The sequence below is a fragment of the Myxocyprinus asiaticus genome, chromosome 14 (assembly GCF_019703515.2).
Source record: "Myxocyprinus asiaticus isolate MX2 ecotype Aquarium Trade chromosome 14, UBuf_Myxa_2, whole genome shotgun sequence".
Taxonomy (NCBI): Eukaryota; Metazoa; Chordata; class Actinopteri; order Cypriniformes; family Catostomidae; genus Myxocyprinus; species Myxocyprinus asiaticus.
The window spans coordinates 41,469,190-41,487,914 of NC_059357.1; the positions used below are offsets into that span (position 1 = coordinate 41,469,190).

General features: G+C 39.6%; 1 protein-coding gene across 1 annotated transcript; it reads left to right on the plus strand.

The window, feature by feature from the left end:
• The first annotated feature begins 1,234 nt into the window (after window positions 1-1,234).
• Window positions 1,235-10,114, plus strand: LOC127451190 (parvalbumin, thymic CPV3-like). The gene is made up of 6 exons (XM_051715685.1): window positions 1,235-1,253; window positions 1,411-1,532; window positions 2,369-2,433; window positions 2,556-2,688; window positions 8,790-8,899; window positions 9,860-10,114. Exons 3-6 carry the CDS (start codon window positions 2,373-2,375, stop codon window positions 9,883-9,885), a joined length of 330 nt encoding a protein of 109 aa, XP_051571645.1. The 5' UTR covers window positions 1,235-1,253; window positions 1,411-1,532; window positions 2,369-2,372; the 3' UTR covers window positions 9,886-10,114.
• Window positions 10,115-18,725: the final 8,611 nt, after the last annotated feature.

Here is an 18,725-nt window from a genome sequence, read left to right on the forward strand (position 1 = left end):
AAATTCATGCAATTACATCAACATTCATATTATTTTACTTACATTACATTCTTTTCTTACTTTTAAAAAGATTACCACAGGAGAGAAAACAGCTAGAAAAGTTAAGTAAAAATCTTATATCACATTTAATGCTTTTGTTAAAAGTGTGTGTATAGTGTAATTTTCCACTAAAGCTGTTATATACACATACAGTATGAAGGAGGTGTCACCTGGAACTTCATCACTGTTGGAAACAAGACCTTGAATTCATTGTAACACAGGGTTTGGTAACATAAAGTTAAGCGGTGTCTGTTTTTTTCCCCCTGCACTTGAAACCATAAAGTTCTGATATATTGCACCCTCTTACATAATAAATGTGTCTAGCAGGTGCATTTTAAACATTGATTACAGAGTGCTAAATCGCTGCTGTTGGGCACTAGTGACCTTGTATCCCTGAATCAGCAGCCTTAGAGGAAAAAATGATAGCCCACTGTTTGCTGCCTATGGAGGGTGAAATGTGAAGGATAAACTATCAGGACATTCTCTATAACAACAGTTGCCCTGCCCTCTGAGGACAACTACAATTGTCTTAAACTGGACAAAGGATTCATAAATAAATATATATTTTTTTATTCATAAAATGTTTAATGTTTTCTTTTTGGGGTGGAGTTTGGGTTAGGTCTAGTTTATATAGTCATTATAATTAGCTTTATATAAAAACAATAGAACAATAGTTTTAATAAGTCCACATTCAGATAGCTAAGTGAACATGCTCATCATTAGCTCAGTATAAAATCAAAAGAAGTCTGGGAATGTGTGTCCATAACTATACCTATTAGTTTTGATTGTGGTGAGCAGCGGATTATGTGGGTCCCATCTGTTCCTAGAGTGAAAAGAGAGACAATATGGAACAATTTACGTCATTGAAGACATGTCGAATATAAAAAATCCTGGGCAGATTAAGGGATTTTAAAAGTAATAGAAATCTGAAAAGCCATAAATTGAGTGAAGTGAAGGTGAAATGGTGTTTTTTAAACATACCTAAAAAAGGTATTCACCTCCCAATACTAATGCAAACTGAATTATGTAATATTATAATGAGGACTTTAGAATGACCTCATGTAAAGTAGTGTGGAAAAAAGGGAGGGATCGAGACAGACTGGATAATCTGAAAGGACTACTGCATGTGCATGAGAGAGGTGAATGAGTGTGAGGTTTTTTTTTGTGTGTGCGATGTATGTATTTTGATATCGGATGGGAGGGACAATGACAAGGTAAACAGCATAGCATTTATTACTTAATTTGCCTTTTACAAGGGCGTCGCAGATGTTTGAGGGCTGGACCTAAAGAACACACACACACACACACAAAAACACAAGTCAAACAGATATAAATAGTTCAGGTTAATTAAGTAATTTGATCCACAAACAGGTAACTCAAGAATTAGCCATTGTCACTGCGTTCAGACCTATATAAATCACACCTGGACAGACAGGCATTCACCACTCAGCCTTACTTCTGTTGACTCACCTGCCGAAGAAAACTTCACTGAGGTAAGAGCCTGACAAAATCAGATATGAATGCAAAATAACTTTTTCCTCTTTTTGTGTGTGTGTGTTAGATGGCAAGTTGCCGGATAACTATTCGGAAAATTGCATTGAAACTGCATGCATGTGTCAGATTTTGAAATTAAAGTTGTATTGAAACTGCATTTTAAAAATGGAAATTACATTAAAAGTAAATGCATGTGAAAGTTTTTTTTTTCTTTCTTTTTTTTTTTTTTTTTAAAGAAACTGCATTGAAACTATTTGCATATGGAACTAAATGCAAGTTTTTTATTTTATTTTATTTTCTATATAAATTACCAATAAATTATTTTTTTAAAATGCCTTAAAAACACACACACATTTTTATTATGAAAATGTCATTAAAACTGCATGCATATGCAAGTTTTTAATGAAAACTGCATTAAAACAACAGGCATGTTAGATTTTAAAATTTAAACTGCATTGAAACAGTACTGTATGAGTGTGTATTTGTAAAATAGAAATTGCATTAAAACTAAATGCATGTGTAATTTTATAAAGAAATTTGCATTTAAATGTTTTTATAAGAATAACATTATAACAGCACACATACAGTAAGCAAGGCTTTTTTATATAATGAAAAGTGCATTGAAGCTGCATGCATGTGCAATTTTAGAATAGAAATGGCATTAAAACTAAATGCATGTGTATTTTTAGAAATTTTTAATCTAGGCTAGATTTATTTGAACCTAGCCACGTTTGATTTGTGTATGCAAATGAACTGTGCACTGGTGGCCTGGTCTGAAGAGATGGTACAGCTGCTTGTGAAAATTAGTTCATTATTTAAAACTGTTCTTCTTCAGGACCATGTCACTCTCATCTATCCTTTCCGCTGATGCCATCGAGAGTGCTCTCAAGGACTGTCAAGGTAGGTGACAGTGTCTTCCCGTATCAGCATGTTTGTGCCTGATCAACACATTAGCAACCATTAGACATTAGAGCAAATGCGTTACATTTTAACGGATGGCTAACTTTCACTCACCCTAACAGCACCAGAATCCTTCAGTCCCAAAAAGTTCTTTCAGCTGTGTGGTCTGTCAAAGAAAAGCCCTCAAGATGTGAAGAATGTCTTTAATATCCTGGACAACGATGCCAGTGGATTCATTGAGGAGGATGAACTAAAGTAGGAGATTTTACAAGAGTTTTCATGCATTTTCAAACAACACAGAATACGGGATTGTTTCAAAACAGACAGCCTAACCTTTTCTGATAATGCACAACAGGAAGTCTTAAAGGCATAGTTCACCCAAAAATGACATTTCTGTCATTATTTACTCACCTCCATGTTATTCCAAACCCATATGACTTTATTTCTTTTACGGAACACAAAAGGAGATGTTAGACATAATGTTAGTCTAACACTGGAAAAAAAAACTGTAACTAAAAATCGAAAGTAACTGGTTCCCTTTCAATTCAGTTCACTCAACATTGCAGTAAGCACTATGGGGTGTGCCCTTCTACACAACCTTGTTGAAACCCTTTCACAATCGCACCAATCCTCTGATTGGCAATGGTGTCTGAGCCCCGCCCTGTAGGCACGCAGTCGGTCTATATAAGCGGCCGTTCAGTCACCATTTCTTCAGAATTTCCTTCCTTCAAGACTGCAAACTTCGTTTTCATCTAAGAACCCTTTCTGCTTCCCGGTCGATATACACTTACAGAGGACGGAACTTCTCAGCAAGACGCGAACAGGACGACTCGTCGCCTGTGCTCAGCACCTGCACCCCTGTGTGTTCCGGTGAAGAGTTCTCCACATCACTGTCGAAGACGCTCTCGGTAAATGGGTTCTTTACTTCAGACGCTTGTCGTTGATCAACGCGGTGCTTCAGTGAAACTCCTACCTGCTTCCCACAGCGCTCCAGCTGGAGTTACTGTACCTTTATATATATATATATATATATATATATATATATATATATATATATATATATATATATATATATATATATTAACTAAAGAGCCGCTTGCATGATACAGGTCTTTTTAAAGATGTCGTGTTCCCTATGTGAACAGCACATCCCGCTGCCTGATGAGCATGAGAGCTGTGTTCACTGCCTCATGGAGACAGACTGCCCTCACTGCAAGGGCATGAATCTCTGGACATTGCGCTCTAGGATTGACCTCGTTCTGAGGGTAGATCCAGCCTCTCGTGCCCTCCCACCCTCCTCTTCTTATGAGGAGGCACAGCGGGGCAGTGAGGTTGAACAGGAAGAATTAGAGGAAGATCTCATGCTGGCATAAGCCCTGCGAGCCCCCTGAACTTCCGATCTAATGTCCTCATCTGTGCAATATGCGTGTGATGAGCTTTGGCCCTCTATTGGAGCGCACGGCCTCCTTACGTTTGGTGGCTCTGACGATGGGGATGATGCTGTGTCACTCGCAGCTTCAGGCGAGTGGTCCACGGAGGATGTTGCCACCCCTTCCCCCAGCGAGGGTGATGAACGTGCACGCGCTATAGAGAAGGAGATTCTTCACGTCCTCATGAGAGCGCTGAAGAGCTCGGTCTTGAATGGTCCCCTTCAGAAGAGCCAGAAGAGTCTCACCTGGATTAATGGTTTTGCAAACCGGCCATCGTCAACAGACCGCAATCTGGAGGAGCGCACCATTCTACCCTGAGGTCCACGTGGAGCTCACAAAGACCTGCCGTGTGCCTTACTCTTCGTGCATTCAGGTCAGAGGTGCTGCCGTCCTCACTAAAGTGAAAGCTAAAAGGCTACTCATAGCTCCCCCAGTGGAACAGGCAGTCGCAGCTCACCTCTGCCATAATACTGCCATAGGATGGAAATCCCGCCCTGCCCACCCCTCCAAGCCGTGTCGAATGACGTCCGCACTGGCTGGAAGAGCTTATACAGGTGCTCCAGGTTTTTCAAGCTAAGCTCCTTAAACAAATCGATGAGTATGGCCCCAATCCAGAGCTGTTCAAAAAGCTCTGCGTTACAGATTTGGCACTGCGAGCCACGAAAGCTACCGCTCAGGTCATCGGCAAAACGATGAACAGCCTGGTGGTTCTGGACCGGCATATTTGGCTAACTCTCATGGAGATACGTGATGCTGAGAAAGCTGCCCTCCTCCACACCCCGGTGCCGCCTGATGGTCTCTTTGTCAACACCGTGGAAGGCTTTTCAGAGTGCTTCATCATGGCGAAAAGCAGTCTCAAGCGATGAAACACTATTTGTCAAAGAGAAGTAGCACTTCCCCTTTCCCTGCACGCTCACGATCTTATTCCGGTCAGCGCCTGGCAAAGAATCTATCTCTCGCTACCCCAGTGCAGCCGAAAGCTACTACTGAGCCATCTGTGAAGCCATGCAAACCGTGGCCCAAGCGTAAGCACCCGCCGTCTCAGCGTGAAAGCTTGCCGTTATTCATGGCCCAGAGCCAAAGGTTCAATTCGAGGCACACAGTGTTTCTCCTCTCTTCCCCTATACTGTTCATCAAGAAAGGGATATTGTTCAAAATGTTGCTTCTGTGTGTATTACTCAAACAAAGATTGTTCTCACAAAAGTGAAAAAAGCACCCATTGTACAATGCGAGACACTCACACATTCTCAAAAAAAGGGCCATTTCCTCTTCATGTATCATACACCCCACACATTATGCTCAACCGCTTCCCTACGGTAAGCGGCACTCTATCTTCTATAGCGAGCAAATCAATAAGCCTGATGTCCCACTGCGTGAAAGCATGGCGAGCCCTTAGGGGCATGTCAGACTGGGTGTTAAAAACGATCGAGCATGGTTATACGATTCAGTTTGTATACCGGCCACCTCGCTTCATCAGCATTTTGCAATCTGTGGCCTGACCACAGGATGTGCCGGTGTTGCATGCAGAGATTCACAGTCTCCTTGCAAAAAACGCAATAGAGACTGTCCCAGACTGCGACACACCGCAGGGTTTACAGCTGTTATTTTCTCATTCTGAAGAAAGACAGCAGGCTTCGGCCCATTCTAGATCTGAGATGCTTGAATCGTGTGCTCGCGATGCTCCCATTTAAAATGTTAACTCAGAAACAGATCTTATCGCACATCCGTCCTCAGGACTGGTTTGCAATCAATAGATCTGAAAGAACGCGTACTTACATGTACCAATTGCACTGTGTCACAGGCGGTATTTTAGATTTGCATTCGAGGGAACTGCATATCAATTTAAAGTCCTTCCTTTCAGTCTGTCTCTGGCTCTCCGCACATTCACGAAATGTATCGATGTGGCACTAGCCCCACTGAAAATGAACGATATGTGTGTTTTGAATTACCTCGATGATTGGTTATTACTAGCCCAATCAGAGGCACAACTGAGTGAACACTGAGACTTGCTGCTTTTCCATCTGAAAAATCTCTGTCTGAATGTCAACTGTGCGAAAAGCACACTTTTCCTTAACCAGCAAATCTCCTTTTCAGGAGTTTGTCTCGACTCCATGAGCATGTGCGCGCACCTCAAGAACGAGTGTGTACAGACCATTCTTCAATGTCTGCCTCAGTTCAAACTGGGGAAAACATTGCCACTGAAGTCATTTCAGAGAATGCTGGGTTTTAAGGCGGCAGCATCCGCCGTCATGCCGTTATGTCTGTTACACATGAGATTTCTCCAGTACTGGCTCAAGCGACATGTTCCACATTGCACCTGGAGCCTTGGGCGCATGTGCATCGTGGTGACTCGCCGCTGTCTGGCTGCTCTAGCACCATGGACAGTGCCGGCCTTCTACCAACAGGGTGTTATGCTGGGTCAAATTTTCAGAAGAAAAGTGGTGACTACAGATATATCCAACACAGGTTGGGGCTCAGTGTGTGATGGATACCCAACTTTCGGCACCTGGCCAGGTGCGAAACGGATGTGGCACATCAACTGCCTAGAGCTACTTGCTATATTTCTAGTGATGAGAGCTTTTCATTCTGACATTGTGAATCACCACATTCTGATTTGTTCGGACAACACAACAGTAGTGGCACACATAAATCGCCAGGGTGGATTCCGACCGACACAATTAATAAGCATGACACAATGCCTCCTCCAATGGAGCAGGTGTCATCTTCTCTCATTGCATGTGACACATGTTCCGGTCCATCTGAATTCCAGAGCTGATCTGTTGTCATGCCAGGGAGCCTTACCAGGGGAATGGAAACTTCATCCTCAGACAGTGATGAGGATTTGGGAAATATTCTGCAAATCGGAAGTCGAACAATTCACCTATGTGGAGAATTCCCACTGTCCCCTTTGGTACTCCATGTCCCAAGCCCCGCTGGGCTAGGACGCGCTGGCTCACAAATGGCCGGCAAAACGCAAGTATGCCCTTAAATGGCTAATGTTTGCAAATTGGTGCTCTTCACGTGGTAAAGACCTGGTGAATTGCCCCATAGCTGACATTTTGACATTCCTTCAAGAGCAGCTGATGCTGGTCTTACCCCGTCAGTGCTCAAGGTTTATGTAGTGACAATCTCAGCATGCCATGCCCTGGAGGCTGGCTCAACGATGGGCAAACATAATCTAGTCATAAAGTTCCTTAGGGAAGCAAGGCGTTTGAACCCCCCTCGCCCTGCTATGGTGCCAACTTGGGACTTAAATCTGAAGGCACTCACAAACTCCCTGTTCGAGTCATTGGAATCTGTTGAGCTACGGGTGCTTTCCTTAAAGACTGCACTCCTATTGGCTTTGGCTTCATTTAAATGGGTGGGTGACATGCAGGCTCTGTTGACTGACAGCTTATGCCTTGAGTTTGGTCCAGATCTGTCAAAAGCCACCATTAAACCTAGAAAAGGCTACGTGCCTAAGATTTAATCAATGCCCTTTAGGGCTCAAATGGTTCATTTGCAAGCTTTCTTTCCCCCACCATTTAATTCAGATGAAGAGCAATCTATGAATATGTTATGCCTGGTGAGGGCATTGCATACATATGTTAAGAACCCATTAGGGTTACACTTTATTTTAATGTGTCCTTGTTACAGTGTAATTACACAAGTAATTACTGATTATTACTTTCATTAATATGTACTTACTATAGGTTTATGGTTAGGGTAAGGGTTTGGTTTAGGGTTAGTTGCTTGTAATTATGCATTATTGCTTGTTATTACTATAGTTAATACATGTAATATGTGTAACAAGGACACATTAAAATAAAGTGTTACCAAAGGCTCTCTCACTGGATCATTGATGCAGTCACCCTCCCTTATGAATCACAAGGCATGAATTGCCCTATTGGTGTCAAAGCGCATTCAACCCGAGGCATGGCCTCTTCATGGGTGTGGACAAATGGTGTGTCCTTACAGGACATATGTTTGGCAGCATGATGGTCCTCACAAAACACGTTCATGAGATTTTAAAACCTGGACGTGGCGTCCATCTCCTCACCACAGGTGGGCTACCGACTATAATCAACACAGATACCTAATTATATGCTGTTGAACTGCCCCTTTAAAAGTCATTAGCACTCCCATAAGAAATAAAACCTCTTTTCCAACCATGTTGTGAGAGGGTTAATAAACCATACTGTGTATATCTATATGGCTCATAAAGATCCCAGACTACATTAATTTCCATTTGGTGTCTGCCACGTGGGACTATTCATTTACACTTTAATATGACTTGGAAGTCATCGGCCTGTGGCCTGTGACTCCTTATGAATATCTCTATTTAGTGTTATAACTCTGGGAGTCTAATGTCACGTAGTGTGGCATGATGGGATATCGTTCCCCATAGTGCTTACAGCAATGTCGAGTGAACTGAATCGAAATTTACTGAATTTACACATGTAACTAAAAATATTATTTAACGTCACTGAATCAACTTAATTTAAGGGTAAGATGAAGTAGAAATATCTTCATAAGCATCTTTTGTATATTTAATGAAAATGAATGATGACTAAGGCTAACATTAATTTTGTTTTTTAGCATTTTTGGGTGAACTGCGTGTGTGCAAAATCAACAGGACCAATACAAAAACAATAGATTTCAAAATAAGGCGGTCCCTTTTGTCAGATGTTTAGGCTATATGAATCGCATGATTAATTCAGTTTTATATTGGGCTTTCTAAAGGCATTAATTATTAATCATTCAAAAAATAGCCTGGGAACCGATAGGGATTACCTACTGTAGTTACAACAATATAAGTCTGTTTCTATTCATTCAGCTGCAGACTTTTTTATTAATAAAGTCTTTATCTGTATACATCTTGTCTCTGGGTACCAATATTTCCAGAAAAGAGGATTGTAACACAGACATTTGATTGTGTTGTCCCAGGTTTTTCTTGCAGCGATTCTCACCTGGTGCTCGTGTACTGACCGATAAAGAGACGAAGGCTTTCCTGGCGGCAGCTGATGATGACAGTGATGGCAAGATTGGAGCAGATGGTAATTATAATTTTTCCACCATTCATAATTAACACTGTACAGTTGGCTTGGACATGTTTTGTGATTGTTTCCATGTCAGTTGTGAATATGTTTCTTTGAAAAACCTTTTGATCTAAAAAGCTTATTCTTAATTGCTTGAAATTAGTTTTATAGACATTGTTATTATATATAAATTTCATTATAAAATTTTAATTATTTTTTTGGACGAGTTGGGCCAGAAAGGGAAGGAAAAGCATCAAACAAGTGTCCAGCATACATGGGAACTCTTTTAATACTGCTTAAAAAGCATCTAAGGATGCACTACTTTGGCTACTTTGAAGAAGATAAAATATATGATAAAATTTTATTGATTTGTTTTGACTGAGTTATTCAATAGTTTTCATGACTATTATACTAAAATATGGAAAATAGTAATAAAAAAGAATGTTAACTAGACATTTTAGCAAAAATACCAGTTTCACTCAACTCAACATGAGGAGTGAAACCAGAAGGAATAAAAATTGTTCTTCTATGCCAAAGAGTTCAAAAGTTATAGGCAAAAGAAAAGTCAAGCTTTAAACTGGTGGTGGCACTAGAGTATTGGACTGGGAGACTCCAAAGTTGGTCAGAAGACTTTTGAGGCCCACCCCAATAAGTGTGCCAAATTTCACAACTTTCCTCCAAATGGTTCTAGGGACTGCCATAGACTTCAATGACAGAAGAAGAAAAAATAAGCAAATTAACAGACACAATAGGGGCTCTGCTTCTTTTGACTGGTAGTGTAGCTGTCACCCCACATCTTTGCAAACTATATCTAAACTGTGCAAAATGGTACAGGTATATATGTCCATAGCTACAGTTTTAATTAATTTAATCATCATATCATGATTTAAATGAACGATGTTGAATTGAGTCTCTTTGTGTGTATTTGTGAATGAACTGCAGCCCACATTAATGTATTTTCTCTCTGATCTCTTGCAGAATTCCAAGTGCTGGTTCTTTCCTGAACGACATTCATATTTTCTCCCCTCTTTTACTCAAATTTCATTTAAATTCATCCGTCTCACCACTTGATACACAGTAAATTTTCCTCTATGGGACCCCCTGGTCAATAGAGTCCACACACTGTACACACTCCACAGTTTTTAAGTGATTTTTGAGGGGTGCACAATGGGGTTATCCAAATATAGAACTAACTGCTAATTATTGAAGTGAATAAATAAATGGCTCAAAATATTTCAAATGTTGTCTGTGGTATATTGATTTCTGTAATGGAACATGGAATAGGTGAACAAAGGACCTGAAAATGGTCATAATACATCCAAATGAGACAATTAATTTTAATGAAGTGTTTCAGACAATCAGAGTTTGCAAATAAAGACAACTTGAAAAATTTGTTCAAACACACTGAAATCCTAATAAGTTGACTTTACTCAATTGATTGAGTAAACTAGTTCTTTCAATTGAATTGAGTAATGGTGTCTCCAAAACTTGAGTAATTAAGTTCACTTAACTTGGTGCTCATATAGCATGAACTTAACAAATTAAGTTTAGGTAAGTAAGTGGAAGTAGACTAAACTCAGATTTGCTTTTTAAATAAAGTTGTTTCTACATAATAATTTTAATTGAATGGACTAAAATTTATTTCATACAATAACACAGCTTAAATAAGAAGATTATAACTGATTCTAGGTCAGTCATCAAATAAACTTAATTCTCCACAGAAATGCATTGACACCTGTACTTCTGAACTGAGATAGTGTTAACAGTGTCCAACTTGACCATAGTGGACACAGATAATCCTAATGGTGATCTCACAAACCAACTATTTGCAACAACACATAATAAATAATACTACAAAAGAGCTAAAACCTCTATGAATTCTTAAAAGAATAGTTCACCCAAAAATGAAAATTCTATAATTATTCACTTACCCTGATGACATCCCAGATGTGTATGACTGTCTTTCTTCAGCAGAACACAAATGAAGATTTTTAGAAGAAGATAGAGCTCTGTCAGGTCCTCATAATGCAAGTACATGGGTGCCAGCACTTTGATGGTCCAAAAGTCATATTTAGGCAGCATAAAAGTAATTCACTTGACTCCAGTCGGTCAATGAATGTCTTCTGAAGCAAATCGATACGTTTGTGTAAAAAATAAATGGATAATTAAAATGTTTTTTACTTTTAAAAAGTGCTTCCTGCCAGCAGCTGATGAGAAGCGTGACATAAGCGCATCGGCAAGTTCACGTAAGAATTTGGAAGCGCTGCTTATTTACAACAGCAACAGAGCCCTGGATGGAAGCACCAATTTAAAGTTAAAAATGTTTTAATTATCGATTTGTTTCTTACATAAACCTATCGATTTGCTTCAGAAGACATTCATTGATCGACTGGAGTCGCGTGGATAACTTTTATGCTGCCTAAATGTGACTTTTGGACCGTCATGCCTTGCACTTGAATTATTTAATTATGATTCCTTGGTCCCTTTGACCACTTAACACTTAAAATCTTAAAATCACTGTCTTAAAATCTTAAGCCTATGGATTTTTAAGAGAAATAAGTTCAAGGAACAGATATTTGAATTATGGGCCCCAAACTTGACATTTCAAGTAATATTTAATTAGGACAACTCGATTTTTTCCAGTAATGACAACTTTAGGGTTTAAAGTGTACACCGACGAAGTCACTTTGGGCAAGAGTTTCTGTTAAATGACTACTTACAAAATATTTTCATATGAAATAAAATGTAAACCTGGCTCACTGGAATATACTGTATACTGTATATGTGAGACTGAGGCTGGAACACCCTTTCCTTCATTTTAGGCTTATTTTTGGTAATGTATGTATAAGCAAATAACTTAAAGTCTTGGCTACAAGGGGGTACTGGATAGCTCAGTGAGTAAAAATGCTGACTACCATCATTGGAGTCGCAAGCTCGCAAGCTCGAGAATGACTCCAGCCAGGTCTCCTAAGCAGCCAAATTGGTCCGGTTGCTAGGAGGGGTAGAGTCACATGGGGTAACCTCCTCGTGGTTGCTATAATGTGGTTCTCGCTCTCAGTGGGGCGCTTTGTGAGTTGTGCGTGGATGCCGCGGAGAATAGCATGAAGCCTCCACACGCGCTATGTCTCTGCAGTAACACGCTCAACAAGCCAGGTGATAAGATGCACGGAATAACGGTCTCAGACATGGAGGCAACTGAGATTTGTCCTCCTGGATTGAGGCGAGTCACTACACCACCACGAGGACTTAGAGCGCATTGGGAATTGGGCATTCCAAATTGGGGAGAAAAAAAAAAAGAAAAGTCTTGCTACAAAAAAGCTATTGAAAATATTCACTGTTATTTGGGTGAACTATTCCTTTAAAACACATATGACAACTTGCCCCAATTAAAATGTGAAAATCTGACATTAATGAAAAGTACCTTTATCCTGAGAACACAGTTCAACTTTTTGTTAAAATCTACCTTCAATATATAGCTTATCCTTGATCACCACTTAACATATACTTAACTTGTATTGAACCTGGAACATTCCTTTAAGCGGGTTTTGAACTAGCTGTATATACAGTATTATTATTACTATTATTATTAAATAACATTATATAACATAATATTATAAATATGTAATAAATAACATAATATTTAAATATATATAGTTTATGCATACTGGTCTATACAGTATCCAATCACTGTTGGGATCAAAAATCTAAGTTGAATTTAGAGTAAATTGAAATGCCCACAAAACAATTTCCACTATCAAAGCTTTAAACATTACATTGATAATTTTGGAGTTTACATTGGTTAGTAAATAATATGGACAAACAATACTGAAAGAGTCTGTATTGCTATTATGTGCAAATAAAAATGTCTGACCAAATATTATTATGAGAAATATGACCTCTGTCAATTATATTTCAGCTGGCATGCACATTTATGTCCCTGGCATAAATCACACCAGTTTATACTTAACACACATTACATCAAATTTCCTTCAAGTTTCACAGGCCTCTTATGATTATATAACAGTAGGGTGATCATACGTCCTCTTTTTCCCGGACATGTCCTCTTTTTCTGACCTTAAAAAAGCATCCGGCCGGAATTTCTAAATTTGCGAAAATGTCCGGGATTCGGCTTTAGTTGCATTATGATGTGCATTTTGTCTAATACTTCATTGTGTGTGTGCGCATATTTGCATTGCTTTAACCCCTCTTTGTAAGTCCCGCCTTCTCGCACACCAGTTGGTCGATTATAAGAGGCTTGCAGCAACTATTGGCCAAATTCCTGCCTGTCAATCTCTTCGCGAACACGTGAAGCACTGTTGTGTTCGGCATCAAACAGTTGCTTAGTAGCAGCAAATGCCAGCTGAGTGGAAACAATGCCCAAACGAAAGTGCAAATTTACAGAAAATTTGCACCAAATATTCCCACGCTTTCATCCAGGTCGAGATCCGTGGGAAGCAGATTGTATGACAGGTAAGGCTGGCACTTATGTGTCAGTTGCTAATAAAGGTGCAAGTGATTTAGAAGCACACATTAGCTCTGCGAAGAATAAAGGTTCAGCAAAAGGTGAAAGTTCATCAGATAAATTAACGGACTACTTTTTGTGACCAGGTAAAATTGTTTTCACATTGCTTCATTTTCCATGGCCATTCAAAATTATAGTAATAGTTAATGAAGGTACACTCATGGCATCAAATATTTTATTTTAGTACATGGACATTCAAAAGAATGTTGGAAATGTTTATTTATTTATATATATTTATATTATGCTAATAGAGTGTCTTTTTCACTGTATTAAAGTTTGCATTCATAGTAATACTGTTTTGAACCCTATTATTCCACCCCACCCCACCCCAATCCCCAATAATAATCAGATTCTGATAATCAGAAGGTTGTTACTTTGAGACCCATAAGGACTGAACCATGAACCATCACTATTGTGCATTTTGAGTAAGACACGTAACTTCAGGTTGCTCCCAGGAACTGATCCTGTATTAAGTTGCTGTGGATAAAAGTGTCTTCCACATGACTAGTTACTACTTACTGAATTGTTGGCCTCTAACCCCATGTTTTGTTTGTTGTTAGCACCATTTTTCCTGTTGCTATCAAAATAGTTACCGTCAACACGTTGGTGGGCATTTCTGCCACCACATATACTGTAATTCCACCTACTATATAAATGCATTTTCTACACAAATGCATGTTTTCCAAGTAGTTACCACACTGCTGGATTTAATACCCGAGAATTACATAACAGGACCTAGAATTAGACAGAGCAAGTTGGGTACAGACACCACACCCAAACATTAGTACATGTCCAATGTATGCTTTTTCAGATATCTGGGCTGAGGAAAATATTCGGTGCAAACTCAAATATCTGAATCATTAAAGAAGAGGGAATAAAACGTTGAAGAATTAACCATAGGGAATAAATGTTCTAAGTTACAAAATGTAAACAAAGGGTTCAAATGTGTTAAAATTAATGCCAGTGTAAGCTTATGAATTATCATGAAATGTCTCTGCTATTAAACAGGGTGCTGAGAAACATAAGTGACCTGATAGACATTGTGAATCAAACTAACAGATGCTACCTAATACCATATACCATTTGTACAAAAGTTACATTACTTAGTTTAATTACCCAGCACTTAACAGAAATTAAACTTTTTATTAAGGGGCATTATTTGCCCAGTGAAATTTATTTTTAAGAGTCTTTTTTAGCTTTATGAGGGCAGATTTTTTCTTTTTATATCAAATACTAAAATATAATAAATTCTTTAGAAATAAACTCATCACCTGAATAATTAGAATAATTAACCATGTACTATATATACAGTATATACATATTAGGGCAGTCGATATAATGCGTTTATTCAGTGTGATTAATTATATAAAGAATATAGTGTTTAAAATAATGAATGAAATTAATCATGTCCCCGGACCCAAATAAGGAATATTTCTACTATCTAAGCAATTAAACCTTGAAGTACCACCTTCTTTCAGCATGGGGCAGTAAGCGACACTCCAGCTGCATATGTAATGCGCAGCTTTACAGACAACAAACCTCACTCAGGCTTGCTTGACACTTCCTGTGTTTAAACACAGTTGGATGGGAGCACAATTCCGAATGCAGGCATCTCGAAACATGTTTTTCTAAGTTTCAAACGAAGTTTTACTTGACACAGTGACATAAAAATGCTGTGTTTACAACGTGTTTACATTGACAAGTCCTTAGAAAAGCTCTTAGAATAAATTTATCTCAAACAGATTAATGAATTAAATTGCAAAATGGATTGTTGTGGACTGTAGGCCAATGATATTATGTTCAACGTTATGCTCATCTGCCACTAATGCATTTTAATTATCTGAATTATTAAATGTATAAAATAGATTGTATTTATAATTATTTAAACGTAACTATTATGGATGTCATTAAATATCAATATATCGATTATTGATCGGCGCATTATTTAATCGATAAATTTTGGAGGCATCGATATATTAACATAAGCCGACATTTAAATAAGAAGCCTAATTTATGTGCTTTCAATTCACTGTCAGTTGCATTCCATTCAATGTAGTCTGATGTAATTGCATTGGGAGACCACAAGGGGGTGATATCAAATGTATTGAAGCCGGTCACTGCATGGACAAGGGACAGATAACACACACAGAAAGACACACACATACACACACATTATGAGCTGATGGCAGTCCAAGTTATGAAGGTTTTTGTACTTCTTCAAGAATGAACAAAGTGATGTTGATGAGTTTGCAGGTTAGTGTATGAAACTGGTGTAACTGTTTGTGACAAGGTTTTTTCACTCTCTCAAGGAGGAAGTGGGAGATGGCTAATAAAACTCCAAAGTATCTTTATTTTCACTCACTCTCATGTTTTTTGTACACGCTTCCACTTTTTAATTGTGTTCGGGTAATCGGTAGGGATGACTGCGTACCACTACCCCTGGGGTCGTTTCAATATGGTGCTCTCTGAGATTCGTACGACTGGGAAGAGGAGAGAACACGTCGGAGAATTCTCCTTGCAACTTGGAAACCTCCGTGACTTGTGACGGTGATAGGTGGTCTCCGCAAGTTACCGGGTTGACTCGATTGGTGGCTTTTAAGTTCACCACCGGTCCTCCCTCCTCCCTCCTATGTTGCGCAGAGGCACTACTTCCAGGTACCACGTTGCGTAGTCCAATAGAAACAAAACAAAACGATGCCCACGTGTCGTCTGTTCTAATGGCCGACAAGGTCCATGCCAACACACCATCTGCGAACATCCCTGTGAATGCCCGTCCAATAGAAATGGGCCATTAGATGGTTCAGTGTTTCTTCTGCCCTATGTGACCGCCATAAATTAAAATGAGACATCAGGAATAACATTTCCCGACGGCTCTTCGTTACTAACAATTGGGTTGTATTTTCCTTTGTCTGAGCGTCCTGTGTCACTCGATACAACCGATCCTTGATAATTGAAAAATATGGATATGCGAGTGCAATGTCTGGCTGGAGACGCTGACCATCAATCACTTTCACTTGAACAAAGGCGTACCTAAGGGTCTCGTCTCGCATCTGCTCCAGAGGGAAATCCCCTGCAGGGAATCCTCTAAGGGCTTTGAATGATGATGTCACTAACAGGTAATCGTGAATATCCCCATGCACACACCTTACCTTCACCCGCCGGATTGTATACAAAGCCTCAGATTGAATCAAGCTTTGGTGAATGGAGGTTTGATTACAACCTGAATCCACCAAGGTTTGATATGTACCCCACTTTATACTCACAGGTATCCGGTACACTCCTGTTCGATCAGGGGCGGCCTGTGGTGCATCAGCATGGCCACTGCAGGGCTCTGGCTGTTTGCCTGAAGAGCTCCATGAAGGCCTCCAAGTTGTCCTGCTGTGTCATCTTTGCTTTCGTCACATGGGGTCCTGCTGCTGCTGGGGTTACGGCTGAAGCCCCCTCCTGGGACAGCAAGCTCCGCAACACCTGCCGGTCCTCCACTTGGGCCTGAAGGAGCACCTCGAAGCGCTTCTCCTGCTCCAACCTCATCTCCATGAGGGCCTGGTGTTGTGCTTCTTCCAGTGGCGAGGACGTCATGGCACCGTATCCTTCCTCCTTCCCGGGTTTCGGCACACTGTGACAAGGTTCTTTCACTCTCTCAAGGAGGAAGTGGGAGACGGCCAATCAAACTCAAAAGGTATCTTTATTTTTGCTCACAGTTTTTTTTTCTCGTCATGGAAGTAGGCGGATGCTGCTGGACTTGTTTGGGATGCATTGTTGGCCTCGTTTCTCCGATTGGTGGATCTCTCTTAAGGATTATGGGTAGCATAGTTCTTTACCAGGAATTCTGCTATTAAATATAATTTTTAAACAATGAAATTGAAATAACACAGACTGATGGATTCAACAGAAGCATATACCATCGATGAACAACCTTGGACCTCAGGGTAGGTTGGTCTCTAAAGGTTTATAAGTTATATATGAAAATCAATTTGTCTATAGAACAAATTAATAGGATTTTTATTTCTGGAACCAGACTGTTGCGCTTTATTGCGTACAGCCAGGCATCTCCTTAGACAAATTTTTTTTTAGAATGAGGCATACCTTTTCTGTTCCAACTGGACAATGCCCCTGTAAACAAAGCAAGGTAAGAAATGTTTTTTTAAATCTAGTGTAGAAAAACTTGGCCAGCATGCACAAAACCCAGACCTGAACCCCACTGAACACCTCAAAAGAATCGGAGGAATCGGAACCCTAACTGTGCAGACTGATCTCATAGAATATCAGCAAACAGGAGGTTGAAACAGTAGATACTGTACATGGTTATAAAGAAAATTAGAGCACAAGTAAGCTGTGAATGGCTGTGTACAATGCATATGGGAAAAAGTAGGGAAAGCCATTGGTGTCACTAAAATGGTATACAATAGATCCATGACCCGTAAGGGGTCAGAAACCGTGGCTTTTAAACAGGAAGGAAATCGGAGACGTCAGATCCAAGCTGACTCTTTGGACAGTAGAGTGGGATCATGTGACAAGGGCAGGCAAACAGGACAGCTGTGACAGTGCGATATTAGGCTATTATTACTGTAGAGACAACAGAGGGACAATGATGAAGGACAGAGAAAAAAAAAGAAAAGCAATTTCTCAAAGTGCAAATTTAGCCAATAAACTCCAAACATCAACAAGTTTAACATGTACTAAATTTTTGACTATGTCTACATGCAAAAATACTTTTCCAAGTCTTGTTTTAAACAGTTTTGACATCCACACATTAGATTATCTGAGAGAGTATGACCTTTAAAAAAAAGTACTGAGACAGTTCCATGGTATTTCCATGATACTCAAAAGTCAGATACTATGGTGCATGTCCAAAAAACAATTACCATAATGCCGTGTCCAGAAAAACATGCTACTATCTTGTGACTTTGTTGTTAGTGGAATTAGTAAAAACCAGTTCATATGCCTCCTCAGACGAACACGACTTCTGTTTACAACCATCTATTTGGCACAAACTTTTGTGGTAAGTGTAATACATTCTGTTAAAACTGTTTCTTATTTGTATTTTTTTAAGATTGTCCCCAAATCTTCCTTTTGGGGTGTCAGACCCTCCCATCACCCTGTATCTTGAATCCTGAATGGCTTTATATATCCAGACTGATCACACTGTCAATTGGGCAACAGAATTTCAAAAGTTTTGCTGCTGAAATCAGTCTGTGTTTACCAAAATACTAAACACGGCCTCCAGTGGTCGAAGCTGAAAGTGCTGTTGACCAGTTTCCGGGAGAAGGGTCTGTTTGCGTCCTGCAAGACTACTACAAGACACAACCACTACAAGACACA

Coding starts and splice junctions, on each gene's coding strand:
- LOC127451190 (XM_051715685.1), top strand. CDS start 2,373: ATGTCACTCTCATCTATCCTTTCCGCTGATGCCATCGAGAGTGCTCTC. Junction 2,434..2,555: donor TGCTCTCAAGGACTGTCAAG/GTAGGTGACAGT, acceptor TCACCCTAACAG/CACCAGAATCCTTCAGTCCC. Junction 2,689..8,789: donor ATTGAGGAGGATGAACTAAA/GTAGGAGATTTT, acceptor GTGTTGTCCCAG/GTTTTTCTTGCAGCGATTCT.